Source organism: Psittacula echo, assembly GCF_963264785.1.
Source record: "Psittacula echo genome assembly, chromosome: 5".
In the NCBI taxonomy this organism is placed as follows: domain Eukaryota; kingdom Metazoa; phylum Chordata; class Aves; order Psittaciformes; family Psittacidae; genus Psittacula; species Psittacula echo.
The window spans coordinates 54,655,255-54,673,948 of NC_137739.1; the positions used below are offsets into that span (position 1 = coordinate 54,655,255).

The following is an 18,694-nucleotide window of genomic DNA, read 5'->3' on the forward strand; positions in this document are numbered from 1 at the left end:
GGAGATTGACGACAGGAACTCTGGCGGGGTATAGGCCAAAGACCTTTATCGCTTCTCTAACAGGCTTTTTATACTATCGTTCTACAAGCATGCGGTGTCAGAAACACTCTGATAGGGTACTGCCTTGTGTTCACGCACCTCTGCTGCTATACTGATTGGTTCAATGCTGCTGTCCACACACTCCTTCAGTCGCCATCCGAGTTCCTTCCCTCCACTGCAAGCCCCCTCCTCTCCTGCCCTCCTCCACTTCAAGGACACAAGGCCAGCTCACCGAGGTTAAACTCGCTCTGGCCCTCGTACTGTCCCACAATTCCCCCTTTTTGTTTTTCCACCACCAATACTTGTTGCAGCATATTTTGCATCATTTTTTGCAAACAAGATAACAAACATGGAACAACTAACATGATGCATAAACACACCCAACAAAGAAAAAGCCCCCTTTTACCAATGATAACAGCCATCCTGTTAGACCCCAATTCTGAAACATTGTTCCTAAGCCAACAAACCCATCATCCTTTTGTAACCTTTGTTTGTTCCATTAATTTTTGAATACTTGCATGAATAGATTGAGAGTGATCTGATAAATTCATACAACACATTCCATCAAAGTCCTGACAGCCATGTCCCTGTGCTAACAATAAGAAATCAATGGCTGCTCTGTTTTGGAAGGTAGCGTGTCTTATAGAATCAATATCTGTTGCTAAGGCACTTAAAACTTTAGCCATTTCATTGGTTTGTTTTCCTAACCAACAAGCAAGTTTGTTTAACTGCTTTAATGCTCTAGGAGCAGCTACTCCTGGCACGAAAAAACTGGCCGCTATAATTTCTCCTTGATTCCAGAGATCAACATTATTGTCACAACTGGAGTCAAGTGTTGCTCGTTTTTGATGGCCTCTGTGTAGCTGCGTGTGATTTATAATCATGCTTAAGTTAGGCATGAGCCATGATAGGTGACCTAGTGTGCATGGCTCTCCCACCATTTTTGAAGGGAGACCCGGAAAATGCTCTGTCTCCACATATTAGAAATACCCCTGTGGGTAGCTTACGTGGCATATCAGTTCCAGGTGCCCCATGACTAACATTGCGCCTGATGTTTGCTCCCCAAGCACTTGCATTCTGAAATACCGGATTAATCGGGGTTACATCTTGAATTCCTGTGATGTTATTGGAATATTTTGGATCACTGCTTCCCTGTTCTCGCGTCCAGTTAAAGAACAGACATTCATTAAAGTAGACACTGCCTAGAATATTGATTTCTTGTGGTTCCTGGGATGCAACAGGTAATGCATCATCTCACATATCCCATTCGTTAATACAAGAGGTAAAGTTCTTACATTTGTAGTTTTAACCCCCTTGTAAGTGATACAGTAACGATACTACTATCAGACAAGGGTATTCCTACTAAACATGTATGAAATGGCTGTGCTGCTAGCTGCACTGAGGCACAAAAGGTCGTTTGATTCAGTGTCCTAGCTAAGGTTACCCAAATGTTGGAGCTGTTCCATGGCATTAGCTGAAAGGGGTTGTGGGTTTTTGACTGATCGAGGATCATCAGGAGCATCAGTAGGGTTGGAATCCAGTGCGGGGTGCACACTCCTGGCTGGAATACAGTTTGGTCGGTTTGCGGAGGGCAATTTCTCTTAAATTGTCCAGGCTTTCCGCAGTGAAAGCAGGCCTTATTGTTGGCTTGCAGAGCTGTGGCAAGAGCGGCAGCAAATACTTCATTTTTATGGGCGACCAAACCTACTCAATTGCACGTCCGATCATGTCAATCAGAGTAGGTTTCCGCAAAGTCTGCAAGTTTTTTACAATCCTCATTGGCATTTTCTATCGCTAGTTTGAGGAGTAGGGCTTCCTTTGCCTCTAGATTCTCTACTTCTTTTTGTATGGCATCTTGTAGTCTATCAATAAACTGCATAAATGGCTCAGAAGTGCCTTGTCTAATATTAGTAAATGATTTTTGTCTCTTTTTCAGTGTCAGGGGCCTTTAACATAGCCTGAAAGGCGAGGTCCGCTGGCTGTCGTAAAATCTCAGGTGCTAATCTCACTTGTAATTGTGGTGTCGTAATTGGCGCTTCTCCCATTAGCTGCGGTATTTCTGCTCCTACCAACAGATCTCCAGGCTGTCTCCCTAAGTTATCTATGGATGCCACATCACACAGCTCTCTCCAGTGTGCTTTCCACAAAATCTTCTGCATAGGGGTAAAAATCAACTCAACTAGTGACTGTATATCAAAGGGAGTTAAAAATGCCCTTCCATCACATTTTGCAGTAGATTTTGTGCAAACAGCGATGCAAGTCTGCATTGCGTAATTGTTTTTCTTAACTCCTTAACAAGGTCCCACTGTATAGGTTGCCACTCATTAGGCCCTTGATTTCGAATAATCACCGGGAACGCGGCGGCCATTGCCATTTCCTCTTCTGCCGCCACCTTTTGGCGCAATTGCTGCCAATGTGCCACAGGATCATAATCTGCTACGGTTGTGGTTCGGTTGGGGGGTTGCTTCCACTCAGATCTATGAGTGGCGGATCATTGTGGTGTTGCGATGGGGTTGTGAACCAATTTCCAGGTCGTTAGGAGCTTTGTGATGGTATTATCACCCTTAATGGTCTTGTCCCACAGAACTTCCCTCGCCTGTTCCCATGTCTCCAGGCGGAAAGCAGTCTGTGCATCCACTGCTACGCCCTTGCTTTTTAACCAGGCAAGTAGCGAGCAGAGGGAATATTCGTCATACTTAATTCCTCTTTTGTCCAGAAGTTGTATAAAAACACACACAATAGATCTTTCTTCTGCTGAAATATGTGATCCCATTCCAAGTTCCCAGCCGCTCACCTGATCTCAGTGATTGTGTGTCCGGACTGCAGCTCTCTGGTTCCTTTGACTTTCTTCTTTAGTTCAGCTGGGCTGTCCACCGATTGCTCTATTGGCCGCAATTTGGTCCCTGTTCGGGTGCCATTTATGGAGATTGACAACATGGGCTCTGGCTGGATATAGGCCAAAGACCTTTATTGCTTCACTAACAGGCTTTTTATACTATCGTTCTACAAGCATGCGGTGTCAGAAACACTCTGATAGGGTACTGCCTTGTGTTCACGCACCTCTGCTGCTATACTGATTGGTTCAATGCTGCTGTCCACGTGCTCCTTCAGTTGCCATCCGAGTTCCTTCCCTCCACTGCAAGCCCCCTCCTCTCCTGCCCTCCTCCACTTCAAGAACACAAGGCCAGCTCATCAAGGTTGAACTCGCTCTGGCCCTCATACTGCCCAACACCTTGGTGGTAGTTAAATGTGTTCAGGATAGAATAACAGACCCAAGCAATTTGGATGGGGCCTCCAGAGCCTGTGTAGTCCAACCACTAGTTCAGAGAAGGCTCACTTAGAGCAGGCAGCTCAGGAATGTGCATAATCAATTTTTAGTATTTCGAAGGATGGAAATTTCACAGTCCCTCTAAGCTCTTCCTAGTGTTTGAGCATCCTGAAGATGAAACATTCTTTCATATAGAATGAGTATTTCTTGTATTCCAGCTGTATCTGTTGCCTTTCATTTTTCTTTTGCAGAAGAAGAATTTGGCCCTGTCTACTCTATAGTTTCCCATTAAGTTGTTCCAGAGAGCAATGAGATTTCTCTCAAGTTGTCTCTCCTTATAGCAGAACAAATCTAGCTCTAGCTTTTCCATGCACATCACCTACTCTAGCACCTTGTATGTTGTGGTAGTTCTTTCCTAGACTTGCTCCAGTATGTTAAAGCCATTTTTATACAGGGGAGCTTAATATTGGACAGAGTACTCCTGATGTGATCTCTCAAGTGTCCATTAGATAAAGAATCACTTCCCTCAGCCTGCTGGCTGCATTCTTGCTAATACAGCTCAGGATGTGGCTGGCCTTTGCTGGAAGAGCTAACCTGTGCTCAACTTGTCTGTGGGGGTCCTCAGGTCTTTTGTAAAGCTGCTTTTGTGCCAGTTGGCTCCCAACTTGAACTGTTGCATGGAGTAATTAGTCTTACTGTTTGCTTGCAGGAGTATATAGACACATGGTTTGCTTACATAAATACAAACACACATTACTGCCACCTTCAAATTGCCTGGAGTTTTAGTAAGTTCATTCTGTGATACCCTTAGTCAAGACTGCAAAATTCTCTGCTTAAAGCAGACCCGTCACTTGAGGGTGATGAATGTTCCTGTTGCAACACTGTGCTATTTTGTCACCACTATTTCGTGCTGTGAGGGGACAGATTTTACCATGTAGTTATTTTTCAAGAACAGCTATGACAACAGGTATTTTCACTTCAGTTTTGTACTAGTAAATTCTGGCTAATCTGTATCAGCATTAATAAATGAGACAAAATGAAGCAGAAAAATGTTATTAATGTCTGTGGCAGTAACACAAGCGCTTGCTTTGTGCAGCAGATTGTAAGCAATGATAGCTTGACTGCTTGTACCATCCGTTATTCATGCTGAGACTCACTTTCACAGCAGGGAGCTGGGAAAGTGCTGCAGTAAGGAGTGGGAGGGTCAGTATATACTCCCTTGTAAGTACCATTTTCCCACAGATGATAGTGGTAAGAATGGGCTACAGATAGCCCTCCTGCAAGCTTTACTATCACTGTCCTGTATTTCTTATACTGAGCAGAACTGCAGTACACAGTTGACTCGAGGCACATGAGCACAGTACAGCAACAGAGTGACAGTGAAAGCCCAGGTACTGAGAAGCAGAATTCCTGCTCATACAAAGATTTTTCTGGTATTCGAATGGTGCTTCCAATTGCTAAGACATTAGTTCAGTTGTTTTCCTTACTGTACCTAAGATTTTTTTCTTAATAAGGAAATACTTCATGTCACAGGCTATAAATAATTCCCTCGTGTTTCTTTGCTGTATGCAAAAAATATGCTTGTCAAGTACAGATTTTCTGGGTAAGGTGATCCAACAGGCAAAGTTCTGAGACATGTTTACCAGCAGCATCATTACTTATGGTTATGGACAAAATGTTTTATGTGGGCTTCCCTCATGCTCTAAAAGAAGGAAACTATAGGGCACTTCGTGTGGCGCTATCATCTGCTTGGTGTCTCTCAGTTGAAAGAAAGGGGCAGCTCTGTCAGAATTATATCCTGATGCCTGTCTTCAGTTGCCTGGTAGATGGATTAAGGTGGTATTAGCAATGAATATTGATACTAATCTTTGGGAAATGTTGGTTTCTTTTGGAGCAATGTGTACATGATGGTCGTGTTGTGAATGGTAGGGTTTTCTATCATTCTCCTAAAAAGGATGTGAAGTGTCTTACAGCAGTGTCTTTAAATGTACTTCTTTTAGGCTCCAGTGCATACTTTTGCACGGTCCCTATCGTGGTGGTGCTGCCATGAAACTGAAAACACAGCGCTGAAATTCTGCAGTACTGAGGACTCTGCCATGAATTCTCTTGATAGCCATATTACAAGAGGAGCTGTACATAGCATGCCATGATATATAGTTGCATGGAATATTAACAGTGCTATGGGTTTGCTTAGAAATTTCATTACAACCTTAAATCTCTTCTTGGCTGACAGCTGAGTAGTTCTTTGGTTTTCCTTTTTCCCCAGCGCGAGATGAGAACATGGCCACTTTCCGCGGTTCCGAATACCTTTGCTATGACCTGTCGCAAAACCCCATCCAGAGCAGCAGCGATGAAATAACTCTCTCCTTCAAGACATGGCAACGCAATGGGCTCATTCTGCACACCGGCAAGTCAGCTGATTACGTCAACCTGGCCCTGAAAGATGGTGCAGTCTCTCTGGTCATTAACCTGGGGTCTGGGGCCTTTGAGGCCATTGTGGAGCCGGTCAATGGCAAGTTCAATGACAACGCATGGCATGACGTTAAGGTGACACGCAACCTGCGGCAGGTAATGGTGAAGGGGAGAAAATTCTGGGGAAAATTTTGTTCTGTTTTATTGGGACAGGCACATGGGAGAGAGTGATGGAAAAATGGGGATGCTCAGTGGAATTGCTAGAGTTTCTTCACCTTTTCTGGATCTTGGTATCCGAAGGGCAGTGAAAAAACATTGGTTGGTGAGAATTTATCCCTGTTGTGCTATCTTCATTTCCACTTTATAATTTTTTTTCCCAGCTTGATTTAATAATAAAAACTTGTGACATTACTTTCATCTCCCTTTTCTTTTTCTCTTTTCTGTTCTCCCTTTTTATTTTATTGTTTCCTTAATTATGATTTAATCTTATCAGTAATATTCGTGTTGCATTTAATTATTGTGGGAACAGTAATTTTTTTCCTGCAGCCAACGCTCTCCACTTCTCTCCTTTTTGTTTCAGTTTTGTTAATTGGTTTAACCATTGCCATGATGTCATAATTCTAATTCTGGAAGTCTTTTGTTTTAAATTTACTTTTTCTTTTGTGTGCGAATGTGAGTATGCAGGTATGCAGGCTGGTGGGTATGTGTGTAATTATGTTAACTTTAAAGCTTTGGAGTTAATTGGCTGGAATCTTTCTGAGTCTTCTTGATTCTCTGTTCTTTTCTTCTTTTTGATTTCCCCCTCCTTCTTCCTACAATGAGATTCTACTTTATTTCTTGTCTCTGCCTATGAGACTCTTCTGTTGGCTGTGAGGACTGGAAAAGTGGAAGGATCAAAAAAACAAGCAAAGCCAGATCAATCCAGCACCCTACAATTCCACTTTGGAAAAGTTTTTCTGATTTTACTGCTGTAATTTTGCACATCTGCATGCTACTTTTTCTAAGCAGACAACTCTATCAGGTGATGTATTTGGTAGTAGGCTAGTCTTACAACCCTGAAGCCTTCCTCAGGAAATATAAATTCAGACATAAATAGATAAGATAAAATTAAATATCCTTGCTCTGAAAGCTGGTAAATACATCAAGTCACTAAGGCCCATCTACTGCACGATAGATGAGGTTTACACTGTGAATGAGAGTTATTTGGTGTCTTGCTGATTGGCAGAGGCAGCAGAAATAGCTTATAAACTAAGACTGTAAAATATTTTTTTGAAAATAATATGATCTGTTTATTTGGTTATTAATATGAATATTAACACAACCTTTAATAGTTTTATTTAAGTTTATATAATATCATTTGCTGAGAAAATAGCTTTTGTGGTTACATTTTACAGTAGCTAAGATAATATGTATCTGACTATAGGTAATCAGTGTCAGAGATCAGAAACAGTCTTCACTAGCACATGACAGTGGATAATTTATCTGTTATGGGGGTTTCTTTTAAATATTTGGGTTTGAGGGCTGAAGATATTTCTCTTTCTCATGTGAACCCCTGTATCTCTACATGTTCAGGATATCAGATTGACAAAAAACTTGTCATTGAACTTTCATGCAACTGCAGGGTTCTTACTCATTGTAACATGAGTCTGTTTTCAGTAGTTTATATGCAGATGCAAATATAATTTCTCATGCAGCGGATGAATCTTAATGATCCTATTTTGTTCAAATGTTCCTACCAGTCCAGTAGAGGGAGAGGCACCAGCTGGTTGAGGTTTGTCAGTCAGGAATATATGGCTTTATTTGACGCATTTTTTTTTTTTTTAGATGGTTTCAGAATGGCTGGTCTCTGAATATCTCAGTGTAGCTTACTGGCTATTTTAGTTAATCATACATTTTAGGTTTTGTCAGAAATCAGTTTTCAATGGGAAAATGTGTCTGAAGCAAAATGCATCCTTGTATCATGCCAGGATTGGTTTGGATCATGAAGCAGAAAGTGAGGAAGGGTGGCAGGCAAAACTATGGATGGGAAACTCTTACTTTCCTTTCCTAATCTTTCACCTAGTGATTTTTGTCTTGTCTGCGGTTAAATGGAAATATGTCTGTGCCTCTTCATCTTTGTACAAGGACAGTGCTTTGGTGATTACTAGAAAGCAGGTGAGTCCCTTGCCAGTTAAGCAGCACAGCAAATTTTTAATTCTTCTGATCTATTCACTATGGATGATATTTTCATGTCATCCTGAATTCTTAAAGGGTCCAACTTGACTGGTTAAGAGAGAGGATGTTTTAGTAAGACAGCTGTGCTCTTTCCAAAAAAAGGCCAGTCTTGCACTCATATTAAAAATAAGTAGCAGGGATGATGTGAGGATCCAATTCTAGAATAAGCATGACAGAATACAGTTCAACTAAGTAAGGCTGGAATTTCAATCAGTAAGGCTGGAATTTCTTTTGAATCACCTTTTCCTGGATACTTCCATTTTTGACTTCTGAACAAGTTCAGTCTCAAAATTAAGACATTGGCCCAGAACTTAAAACTTCACAGAATTTGGAATTGATGAGGCCTTGAGAAGAAACAGAATTGCTAGTCCTGAAAGTTGTCATCCAAAAACTATTGGTAAGTTCAAGCACAGTTTTTAATAAGGAGAAACCTTGAATACTGCAGCTTTCCTGTCAGGACTTGTGTATACTTACTTTTTATTGATATTACTGGGAATGACGAGGTCTTAAAAACCTTCAGTCTTCAAGATAAAGAGTTTGGAAAAGACTGGAAGCTTTAATTACTATCAACTAACTAATACCTGCTATGGGCATTTTTCAGGACGCAACTAAGAATGGTTACTCTATATCTTGACCTTATAAATGCTTAATTTAACAACAATAACAAAAAGGTATAAAGATACCATTCTAAAAGAACATGATAAAGGAGTTCTGTTTTGCTCCATTTTGACAGTAGCTTTCAGCAGCTTATATGTCCTGAGTTTGCCTGTGTGTACGAGAGTTCTCCATCTGTAAAATACTTCACTATTTTTTTAGACAGACTATAAACATGTGAAGTCCCTTTGATACCTTCATATAGAAAATGTAATAAAGGATAAAGATTACTTACCATTAGTAAAATTACATATTTTGTCCTTTTTTTTTTACCCTTTATTGTAATAAATGCAATAAATTTACCCTTTATTGCATCCAGTATAATTTTGTATATCCTAAATAATTTTGTATTAAAAAAACTAAATACTCTGCATCTTTCCTCACATAAATTTACCTGTGAAGTTGCAGTGTGATATAAGTCACTTGGAAGTCTTGTTTCCAGCTGGGCTCATATTTTCCCAGAAAACCCCACCCCAAACCAATGAAAAAACCCAACAAAACCATTGCCCCTAAATGTCGAAGCTTTATAAGGAAATCAGTATGCTCCTTGTAATTGGTTGAAAACATTGCACTGAAGATAAATATAGTTCTCTTTAAAGTGAACTTAGATCAGTAAATTTAGAAATCCCAGCAATATGATCCAAAGCTAAAACAATTCCAGGTAAATGGGCTATCAGCAGCTTCAGTATGCCTTCTAGTCTTTTCCTCTGCTTTTTCTGGGGCTGGGAGCAGGGGGAGGAGGATTTGCATAATTTTTTGGCTGTTACCAGAATTAGAGCAGAGCTTTAAATAGCTGGACTTTTGCCCAGTACTTTTTTGGAGTTGTTAAATGTTTTGTAGCTAAGCTAGGAGAGTACTAAATGCTGGTTTTTGGTTGGTGTTTTTTTTTTTTTTTGATCAAATAGCTATCACAGCAACTAATCTCCTTAGAGACAAACCAAGCGAACCCACAGATTCTCTTGAGTAGTGATTGTTAATGTCAAAGCAAATCTTCTTGTTTGTTTATCTTATTGTTTCAGTTAAATCTAAGCCCTCTTTCTGCCCTGTGAGGCACCTTTACTTAGAAATAGGATCATTGCTATGTTTTACCAGGGCTTTCAGAGCATGTTTAGGGCAATGTGGCCTGGTGGGAGGAGGAGTAGTGGAAGAGACTGAACATCAGGCCTCCCATGTCTGTCTTCACGTCTGCTGCTGACATTGTCTCATTTTTAGCATGCTCCTCCCCCTGTCCCATACTCTTAATTCCCTTGTTTGTAAAAATGGATTTACTTACGCAACATATCACTGAGAGTAAGACTTCCTTGATGAAAAAATCTGGAGTTTGTGCTCATTATACCCAAGTACAGAATATTGCTATTTCATTCCCTTACATGAGTAGACTTGGGACATTATGTTCAGTGCCACAAAGTTTTCACAAACTCTCTGAAGTTCTCAAGCAGATAGTTTTTTATGTGAGGCAGCATAGAACTTGCTTGTATGATTTAGGATAGCCTTACCAACTTCAGTCACACTGGAACAAGGACTTGGAACCGCCACAGGCTGCATTTCCCTATTAACACTGAAGCTAGTCACAACGTAAAGTCTACTATAAAGATATTGAGTTCCCCAGCTGCTAAAAGGCAAACAAGAAACAATGTGTATGTTTGAACAGTTGGCACCCCCATGCCTTGGGAAGGGTTAAGGAAACATCTGCAAAGTTCTGCTAAACCCCACTGAATGAACTGACGGATAAATTCTCCTAGCTTCTCCATAATATAGATGCAGTGTAACAGGAGACACACTACATCTTGTCAGTCTTCTTCTTCAACCTTGGCACAAAGCAACACAATTCTTCCTGCACAATTCGTTGACACATTTCTTCCTACAGTATGAGAGGTTCAGTTCCTATACTCTCTGATGATAGAAGAGAGTTACAGGCAAGCAGCCAAGCACAGGCATTTTTGTGTGCTTCTGAAAGTCACAAAACCCCCTGCTATAAAGAAACCTGCAGACTGGGAAACTTGGAAGGAAGGCTCAGAGTCTTGGACTCGTCTTCATCTGTGTCCTCCAGCCAAAGGAAATATTTGCCTATTTGTGATACTCTGCAACACTTGAGGGTAGTGAGGCTTGGAAGAGGAGCAGGAATATAGGTGGGTAGTGGTGGATGGAAGGAGGGAGCCGTGGTTGGGTTTCTGCTGAAGGGGTGAACTATATACTCTGTGTGTGCATTTCTGAGGGTAAGGCTCTTGTTTGAGGGAAGCACCTTGATGGGCATTTGCGGAGTAAGTATTGTACTGTTTTAACTTTGCTTCAGTCCTGGATAATGTGTGTGAGGGTTGAAGTTAATGACTAATACCAGGGTGGGAAGACTAGGCAGCACCCTTCTTTGCGGTCTAGATGGTGTGGTTCCCCATAAAGTCCTGGTCATATTGTCCTCTTTCTCACTTTGTGTGTCTCAGGTGCCCCATGCCTTTTTTCGAAAGACTAACACTAGACCATTCATGCAATGTGTCATTTTTACTAACCAACTAATGTACTAACACCCTAACGACTCATCTTTGCTTTTAGTTATTTTAATTAACAATCGTTCTGTTCACGATTTTTAATTTCCTTTCTTCCCCCTTTTCCGCAAAGCACTCAGGCATTGGACACGCTATGGTAAACAAACTACATTGTCTGGTAGATATCATTCTTATTGTCTCTTTTTTTGGGTTTGCCGTGTGTTACCTGCCTTTTCCTCTCCCTACCCACTCTTTTTCCCCCTCCTTTATACTTACTTCTTCCTTTAATTTTATTTTGATTTAATTGAAATCACTTTTTTTTTTTTTTCCTCCCTCCTTTTTTTTCCTCTCCTTTCTTTTTTAATGGAAAAAATGAGCGACAAAAGCAACTTGAACAACTCTTCTGGAAATGGGGTTTGGACATTGCTTTTATTGGTTTCTTCACCTCCCACTTTAGTTCTTCTTTTCCATTCCCGTGATAAATTATTGCATTTTTTGTCCCTGGCTTTTGGGTTCAGCTTTCTCTCTTTTGCTTTGGTTTTAATTTTGCTTTTTTCTTCCCTTTTGGTTTTTATTTTTTACTCTGAAGGTTTCTAGATCAGAACCATTGCAGGGCCTCTAGTCCATGGTGGTAAAGGCTCTCTTTTTCTCTCATCCTTTTGTTGTGGCAACGGCTATTACAGGCAAACTGGCCAGAGTTGTCCTCTTTCTCCTGATTTTTCCCCCACTTCCTTCCCTCCTCTTTCTCTCCTCCTCCTCCCTCTTGCACTCTCACTTTCTCTCTCTCTCTCTGACCTCTACCTGCCATGGCCGACAGGAGCTCAGCCAGTTGTTTGTTTCAGTACACACTCTGCATGGCATGTCCACGTCTAGTGACTCACCTGTCTCCTCCTGGCCTCGATCTATTTTCCTCCATCTTCCCTTGAAGCCACTAACAACATTCAAGCAAAGCACATCAGATTCACTTGCTCCTCTGCCTCCCTTCCACCCCTCTTCACCCTCCATGTGTTTGGGGTTAGAGGTTGTGGGGACATTTCTGTTTTGCTTTTATTTATTTATTTATTTATTTATTTATTTATTTTAATTATGGGGTTTGTTTGGTATTTTTATTTTTGATTGCATGCGAGTGTGAAATAGTTTTCTCTCTTTCTCCTTATCCCTCTTTCTCTTATCTCTTTTCCTTGCCATCTTTCTGGGCTTCCAGATATATTGGCATGACACGTCAAAGTGCAGTGTGTGCACGCTTTGTATTTGTTTTCTTTCTTTCTCATCTCTGCTTCTGTCACACTTGTTGGTGTGTGGTTGGTTTATTTTTATTTATTTCCTATTTATATTTTGGTTATGAGTTTTTAATACTTTTATTTTTTAATTTCCCTTTTTTTCTTTGGGGTGGTGGGTGTGTGTCTCTCTAGGTACATGGCATGCACATCCATAATGTATTGAAAGTGAGATCCCTCTCACCCTTCCCTGAATGCATGATCGTCAGTGTGCCATGAGCAAAAGAAACATTAAAAATAAAAAATACCAACCTTGTCTTCATTAGTGTTTGTTTGTTTTTTTACTAACAACCATAACTAACTGTAATAAAATAAATAATAATTAATCATAAAATCAGCTAATACGAGAAATCGCTTTCAAGGACAGCTCCATTTTCTGGCCTGAATAGATGGAAAACATCTTGATGGCTAGACTGCCAGGTCAGCCTGACCATGCTAGTACACCAGAAAGAGGACAAGCAGATGCTGGAGCTTTTCCATTGTGGGTGAATCAGACCAAAAAATGGAGCTTGGCTTAACTAAAAAATACATGCCAAATCTCAACAAAATCCTTAATAAAACTGACATAAAATTATAAGAGAGGTAACTGCTTCTGTTCAGAATTGTAAGGTCATTGCTGGGATTTTCTTTGTCCATTGTGTCCCTCAGGTGACAATCTCTGTGGATGGCATCCTTACCACCACGGGCTACACACAGGAGGACTACACCATGCTTGGTTCGGATGACTTCTTCTACGTCGGAGGGAGCCCCAGTACTGCTGATTTACCTGGCTCTCCAGTAAGCAACAACTTCATGGGCTGCCTCAAAGAGGTAAACACTTGAAATAGGTTCTTGTTTCTGTGCTTTTGGTTTCTCAAAGTCATTCCTCTTTCCTGCTTTTCATTACACACTCAAGGTCTTTCCTTGATGCTGAATTTTACGCTGATACTGCAACAGCTCTGTAAGGATTAACTTGTCATTCAGCTGGACAGAAGGCATCAGCTGCAGAACTCATGAATTTATGGTCAGAATCAGACTTCTAGTGGTTGGATTACAGGAAAAATACCCATGGTAGTGGGAGAGGTGTCTTCTGTAAGGTGTTAACCATTTAGAAGAAAGTATTAGAATTTTCTAGGCATTAAAGCAATAAACATTAAAAAGAAGATAAATGGCCTTTGATTACTAAGCAGCATTTTTGGATTTTAAAAAAAAATTATGATCATAAGCTTATTTAGGATATTTTTTTAAGGGCCTGGATTTCACCTATGTACATAGTTAAAATGTCGATTTTCCAGGAAGATAGAGAGTTAGAATAAACCAGAAAAATAAAGTTGCATGTAGCATAAAACATGTGTGTAACTTATTTGAAGAGAATGCAGCATGAGGGTATAATGGAGTTGTGGCAATGAAGTAACATGTGGACTTGTGGTGTACTGTGTTAGTAAATTGCAGCAGCAGTTTCTGATGCCTTGAAGTCAGCTTTTGTCATCTTTCCTATCTCTTCTAACACAATTGTGATAATCACTGTGATTAATGGTGATACAGACATTGACATCTCCAAAATGTGCTATAGAAAGCTTACTGAAAAGCACGATTCAGTTTTCTGTCAGTCAGCTTCTTAGATAGCCTGGAGTAAGAGTTTCTTGCTAGAGTTTTCTCCCTAATGGTGGTAATTCTGTTTTTCACAGGGTGTGGCTTGGTGGGTACCAGTCCTTTGCAGCCTTCAGGGTTGTCATAATATCCTCTTTGTATGAACATTCAATACTGGAGGGAAGGCGGAGCTGAGTTTTCAAACAGGAGTCATGGAAACAGCAGTGCTGAGCTAGATGATGTCTTTGGCTGCAGCTGCCTGACTAGTTACCATCCTACTGATGCTTGACTCATGGTGTTGGGGGTTGTATGTTATGTGCCAGTCTTTTGATGTGAGCAATGGCTATCAGAGTCTGGAGCTGCTCTCCTGCCTGACCTCTGGATTAGTTAAGGGAATGCACATATGCTGGAAAACAAAATGTGAGCATCTTATATAGGAAATTAAAATACCCTGCTGAATACAAACTATCATACGGAGATCAAGTCCTTCTGTTTTCATCTGTAGAGCCTTGGGCCTGATTTTTGTAGGCACTGAGCATCCCAGTTTGATGGAAATAAAGAGGAGATACAGCTTCTTAGTGTCTCTGTAAATCAGGATCTTAATTTTATTTATGGATGCTCTGAACATAACACTTAGCTGAGGCCATTTTTATGTGTGCTCTAAGTCAAGCCAATGGAGCAGAGAAAGCAGTGACAAGAAAATCTTCAGCAGCTTTCTTATTTATATAATCATTTGTATTCTATTAGCTAGCACAATGTGCTAAGAGACGCTTACATAGCAGTCCTCCACTTATAATGCTCTGTGAGAAGAAAAACCCAAGCAACCACTTAAGAACAAGAGGGAAGAGGAAGAAAACAGATAATCAGAATGTACCTTGTAATCTTCACTTGACTAGGCAGTGACAGAAGATGTTTTTGAGCAGCTGTCTCAACTTAATACAGGCTGGTGCTGACTGGATTTGAGCTATAGTCTACTTAATAGCAACCTACTCTTAGTAGCGGTCCGGTAATGCTGTCACCTGCTGTGAAAATGTGCCTAAAATATATCTTACCTGGCCTCTGAGGTTGAATACACTATATGCTATTCACTAAACAACAGTGTAGCACAGGGGTGTCAGGGGTGCACCTGGAAGTGGGATGAATGGAAAAATGTAATATTTCAAATGGGAAGCCGTATTACTAATTAGCAGTTGGTGTTTTCATTCCTCCATACCCCTTAGGCCATTGAATGAATTACCACAGGTGTCACTAGGAAGTGTAAGGAAACTGACTTGTGCTTTTCCTCATTCTGGTTTTGGCAAGCAGAGGTGACAGGAAACTGCAATTAATGAAGAAAGAGCAGCACTTAGAGGACTGTCAGAATCCTGACAAAGTCCAGAAGTGCTCCCATAACACCGACACCTGCACAGAGCAGGGTCTGAGCAGAATAGATAGCGTGTGTAGGCTGAGAAAGGTTCTTGTTGCATGTGTCATGAGTTATTCCCAGACATCAAAGCAGGCAGTGCTTTCATTAAGCAGAGCTTTGGATGAGTTGAGCTGAAAGTAGTTAGCCTTTTGAAATTCCTCACAGGTTTGGTTTCCTCTTCTTTCCTTTGTAAGGGATGAAAACACTGATGGCAAAGGTACCAGGATCAACCTGAGATCCACCTGGAATTAGGGGATGGTTCTTTTGAGTGTTTTCTTTCTGTTTACTTCTGAAATGCCAGGTTATATCTATGTAAGGCAATGCAGCATGATATGAAAGAAACCTGATCTGGCTTGAGAAAGCTAGCGTACCTGTGGGAATCAGACAGACTCCCAGGAGCAGCCAGCTTTGATCACTAAAGAGGCAGAAATGTGTTAGTGCAGTGCTTGTGTGCCTATAATATTTCTAGTTCCAGAACTGGCTACAGGGAACTTTGTCTCTTTGCATAGCACATCAGTGTATTTTATAAATCAATTACTCTAAGTTATGTTTTAGAATACTTTTCTGTGGCCAAGAAGGATGCTTAGTCTCCCATCAGCCAGTACTGGAGGAGATTGAGCTCTTAAGAAAAGTATTTTAAGTTAAGAAAGTTAAACAGAGGGGTAGTAGACTCTAACAGCAAATATTGTTCCTTTAAGTTTATGCTTTTTAGTAAAGTAGTGTTCTTTTTTCCTACCAAAGTCATAGCTGAGTAATCACCTGTTCCCAGAAGCATAGCACTTCCCAATTGGATTGTGCTGCTGTTTGTAATGAGGAAGAACATCCTGCCAAGCCCTGTACTGATCTCTTGAAAGTGTTAAAAGCAGAAGAGTATTCCTACTCCTCTGTGTTTGTTGAAGACTTCCCTGAGAGATGTCTCAGTTTCCTAGGATTTCCTAGGCAATATTTCCTAGGCAACTGGATTGCTGCAGGCTTTGAGGTGAAACTTTCAGCCTTCCCTCTGTAATCTCGCTTTACTTCATCTGGACTGTGTCAGCCTCACAGTACAGCAACAAAACTGCTCACATGGGAGTGAAGAGGGCTCCTTAAGTGGAGCACTGCTTCTCACTTCCTCTGAGATGACATGCAGGTGCTGAAGTGCTGTGCGGTGGAATGCCTAATGACCCTCTCTGCCCCTCTGCAGCTGCGACAGACTTCTCCACTCAGCTGGGGTTGGTAGAAGGAGGGGCAACTCTGGCAGGGTAGACTTCATGTGGTCAGAGTCTTAAGCCTTGACTAGGAGGAATTGCAGTGTGTGAGTGTGTGCTTCTGGAAAGGAGCCAAGGGTCTTGGGGCTCTTCTGCTGCAGTATCTAAGTAAGCTGTGGTGAAAGTAACCATGTTTTCTTTGGGTTGTTTAAGCTAATGTTTCCTCCTTTGACCACAGAACAGATTCTCCTGCCTCTTGTTTTCCTTGTAGCTACTGGTTCTGATTGAAGAGATTTCATTAAGTTGCTAGCAGTAATACAACTAAATCATAAATCCAAGTGCTGAATGTGTAGTTCAGGTTGTTGTGTTGGTGGTATTATTGTTATAATTATTATTATTTTTCTTCATTTTCATCAGAATCAAAGGTGCCCCAGTGTCTGGTAGCACTATTTGTTTTACATTTCTCTGTAGCCGTCCTGCCAGTATTGCAGTATACCTGACTGTAATGGGGGAGCAAGACTGCAAAATAAAAACTTCTTTCATGAAAATTTTAAAAGGCAGAATATGTAAATAGGGCCCACACACACATCAGACATGGACAGTGCACTGTATTTGCATAAAATCTAAGGCTTTATGGACCTTCAGTCTTAAATTGTTCCAGAGGAACTCTGAAGGGGGAAGCTGGTGCATTTCCTATCGTGGAGGAAACCAGGTACAGAGATGGGATAGGAGGAGGTACAGAAGCACATCTGAGGCAAGTGACCAGAAATATTTTTTTAATGGCTGTCAGGGAAGGAGTGACACTGCTTTAAGAGTCAGCGAACAGATGAAAAGGAGGAAGCACTGCCCTCAGGTGGAAAGGGAAAAGCATCCATTAATAGTATTTAAGGACACCCATATGGCCAGAAGGAGGTAGGACAAGAAAGATAATGACAAACAGCTATGTATTGCATGTACTGGAGAGTCTCAGGGAGAAGATTCCAGTGATCAGGGTGGAGATAGAGAGTGGCTGGGTGGTAAATTTGGCTTTGTAGGCAAAGAGGGAAAACTGCATTTTAATCTCCAGTCGCTAGGGAAGGGAGGTAATCAGAATATTTCCTAGGCTTTATTAGGGAGCCAGCCATTCAGATTCGATTTACTTGGAGCAGTACTTAGATGGTAAAGACAGAAGAGCTTTAGAAGAGCTGAAGGTGGTCCCTGGAGAATGGATGTGCATGAGAGAATTTATGAAAACGTCACATTTTTCTATCAATGCTTTATTAAAATCTCAATTTTGGAAAATGTTGATTAGTACTAATAGCTTGGTGGAAGCAGTGAGGTTTGCATATGGGTGGAATATGGCAGAAATTATTGCAAGGGTCAGGCACCATCTGGCCGTGATGGGAGAAAGCTGTGAAAGCTTAGATAATTTCTGCCTGCAATTTAACTGCTAGGAGCCAGATTTCTAAATGGTTCATGAGTGTGCCCAGTTGCTGTATGTGCATCTCAGATGCTCTCTACAAGCCAGGTCTTTTTCAGGCCTATTTGCATGTGTAAAGATGGTGTGGTTTCTGTTTGGGGATTATTTTTTTTCTAGTTGAAGAATCACACTGGGGAAGAGGCTGAAGATGCCTAAAGGGCTGAAGCCTGAATGGCTAAAACACAGACACAGAGAAAACCATTCCAAATGTAAAGAGGGCAGATGGGGGAAGTTGCAGATGTAAGGCTCCCTCCCTAACCTGGTAGCCTAAAAGCTTTTAGGTGCCCAAGATCCCCTCCCACAGCAGTGATTTAACAGACTCAGGAATACATAAAAGAACAGTCAGGAATCAACAGTGTGGGGGGAATTTCGCTGATGAGATATGGAGGAAGTTGCCACATGAATGGCACTAATTGCCCACACATGTTGGTCCTACACTGCTACTCCAGCTGCTGTATTGTGTTTGGACCACTCTGTTTCCTGTCTGTATTACTTAGTGAATTTAGTATTTGTAAAAGAAAGGGAGGGGCTAGTAGTACTGCATAGAAGCAGGCAAAGCATGGCCAAAGGCTGAATATGATTCCTCTCCTCAAAATATGTCTTGTTCTTAATCTTGGTCTCCCTTTACTGTGCCAGAGCATCATCGCAAACTGACCTGCTGATTATAGAATCAGCAAATGGTTTAGGTTAGAACGGACCTTAAAAATCATCTAGTTCCAGGTCCCCCTGG

At 41.1% G+C, this 18,694-nt stretch overlaps 1 protein-coding gene across 3 annotated transcripts in view; it reads left to right on the forward strand.

Moving 5' to 3' along the window:
* The window catches only part of NRXN3 (neurexin 3), a gene marked incomplete at both ends in the record, with an annotated part of 1,004,347 nt that overhangs the window by 219,849 nt on the left and 765,804 nt on the right, over window positions 1-18,694 (forward strand). For 2 of the 3 annotated variants that reach the window (XM_080619338.1, XM_080619337.1), the window contains one exon: window positions 13,038-13,154. In XM_080619338.1, coding sequence (XP_080475464.1) covers window positions 13,053-13,154 — 102 coding nt within the window. Of the gene's footprint in view, window positions 1-5,573; window positions 5,876-11,200; window positions 11,246-12,992; window positions 13,155-18,694 lie in introns of those variants that run through there. The other variant, XM_080619336.1, reaches the window with a different exon arrangement.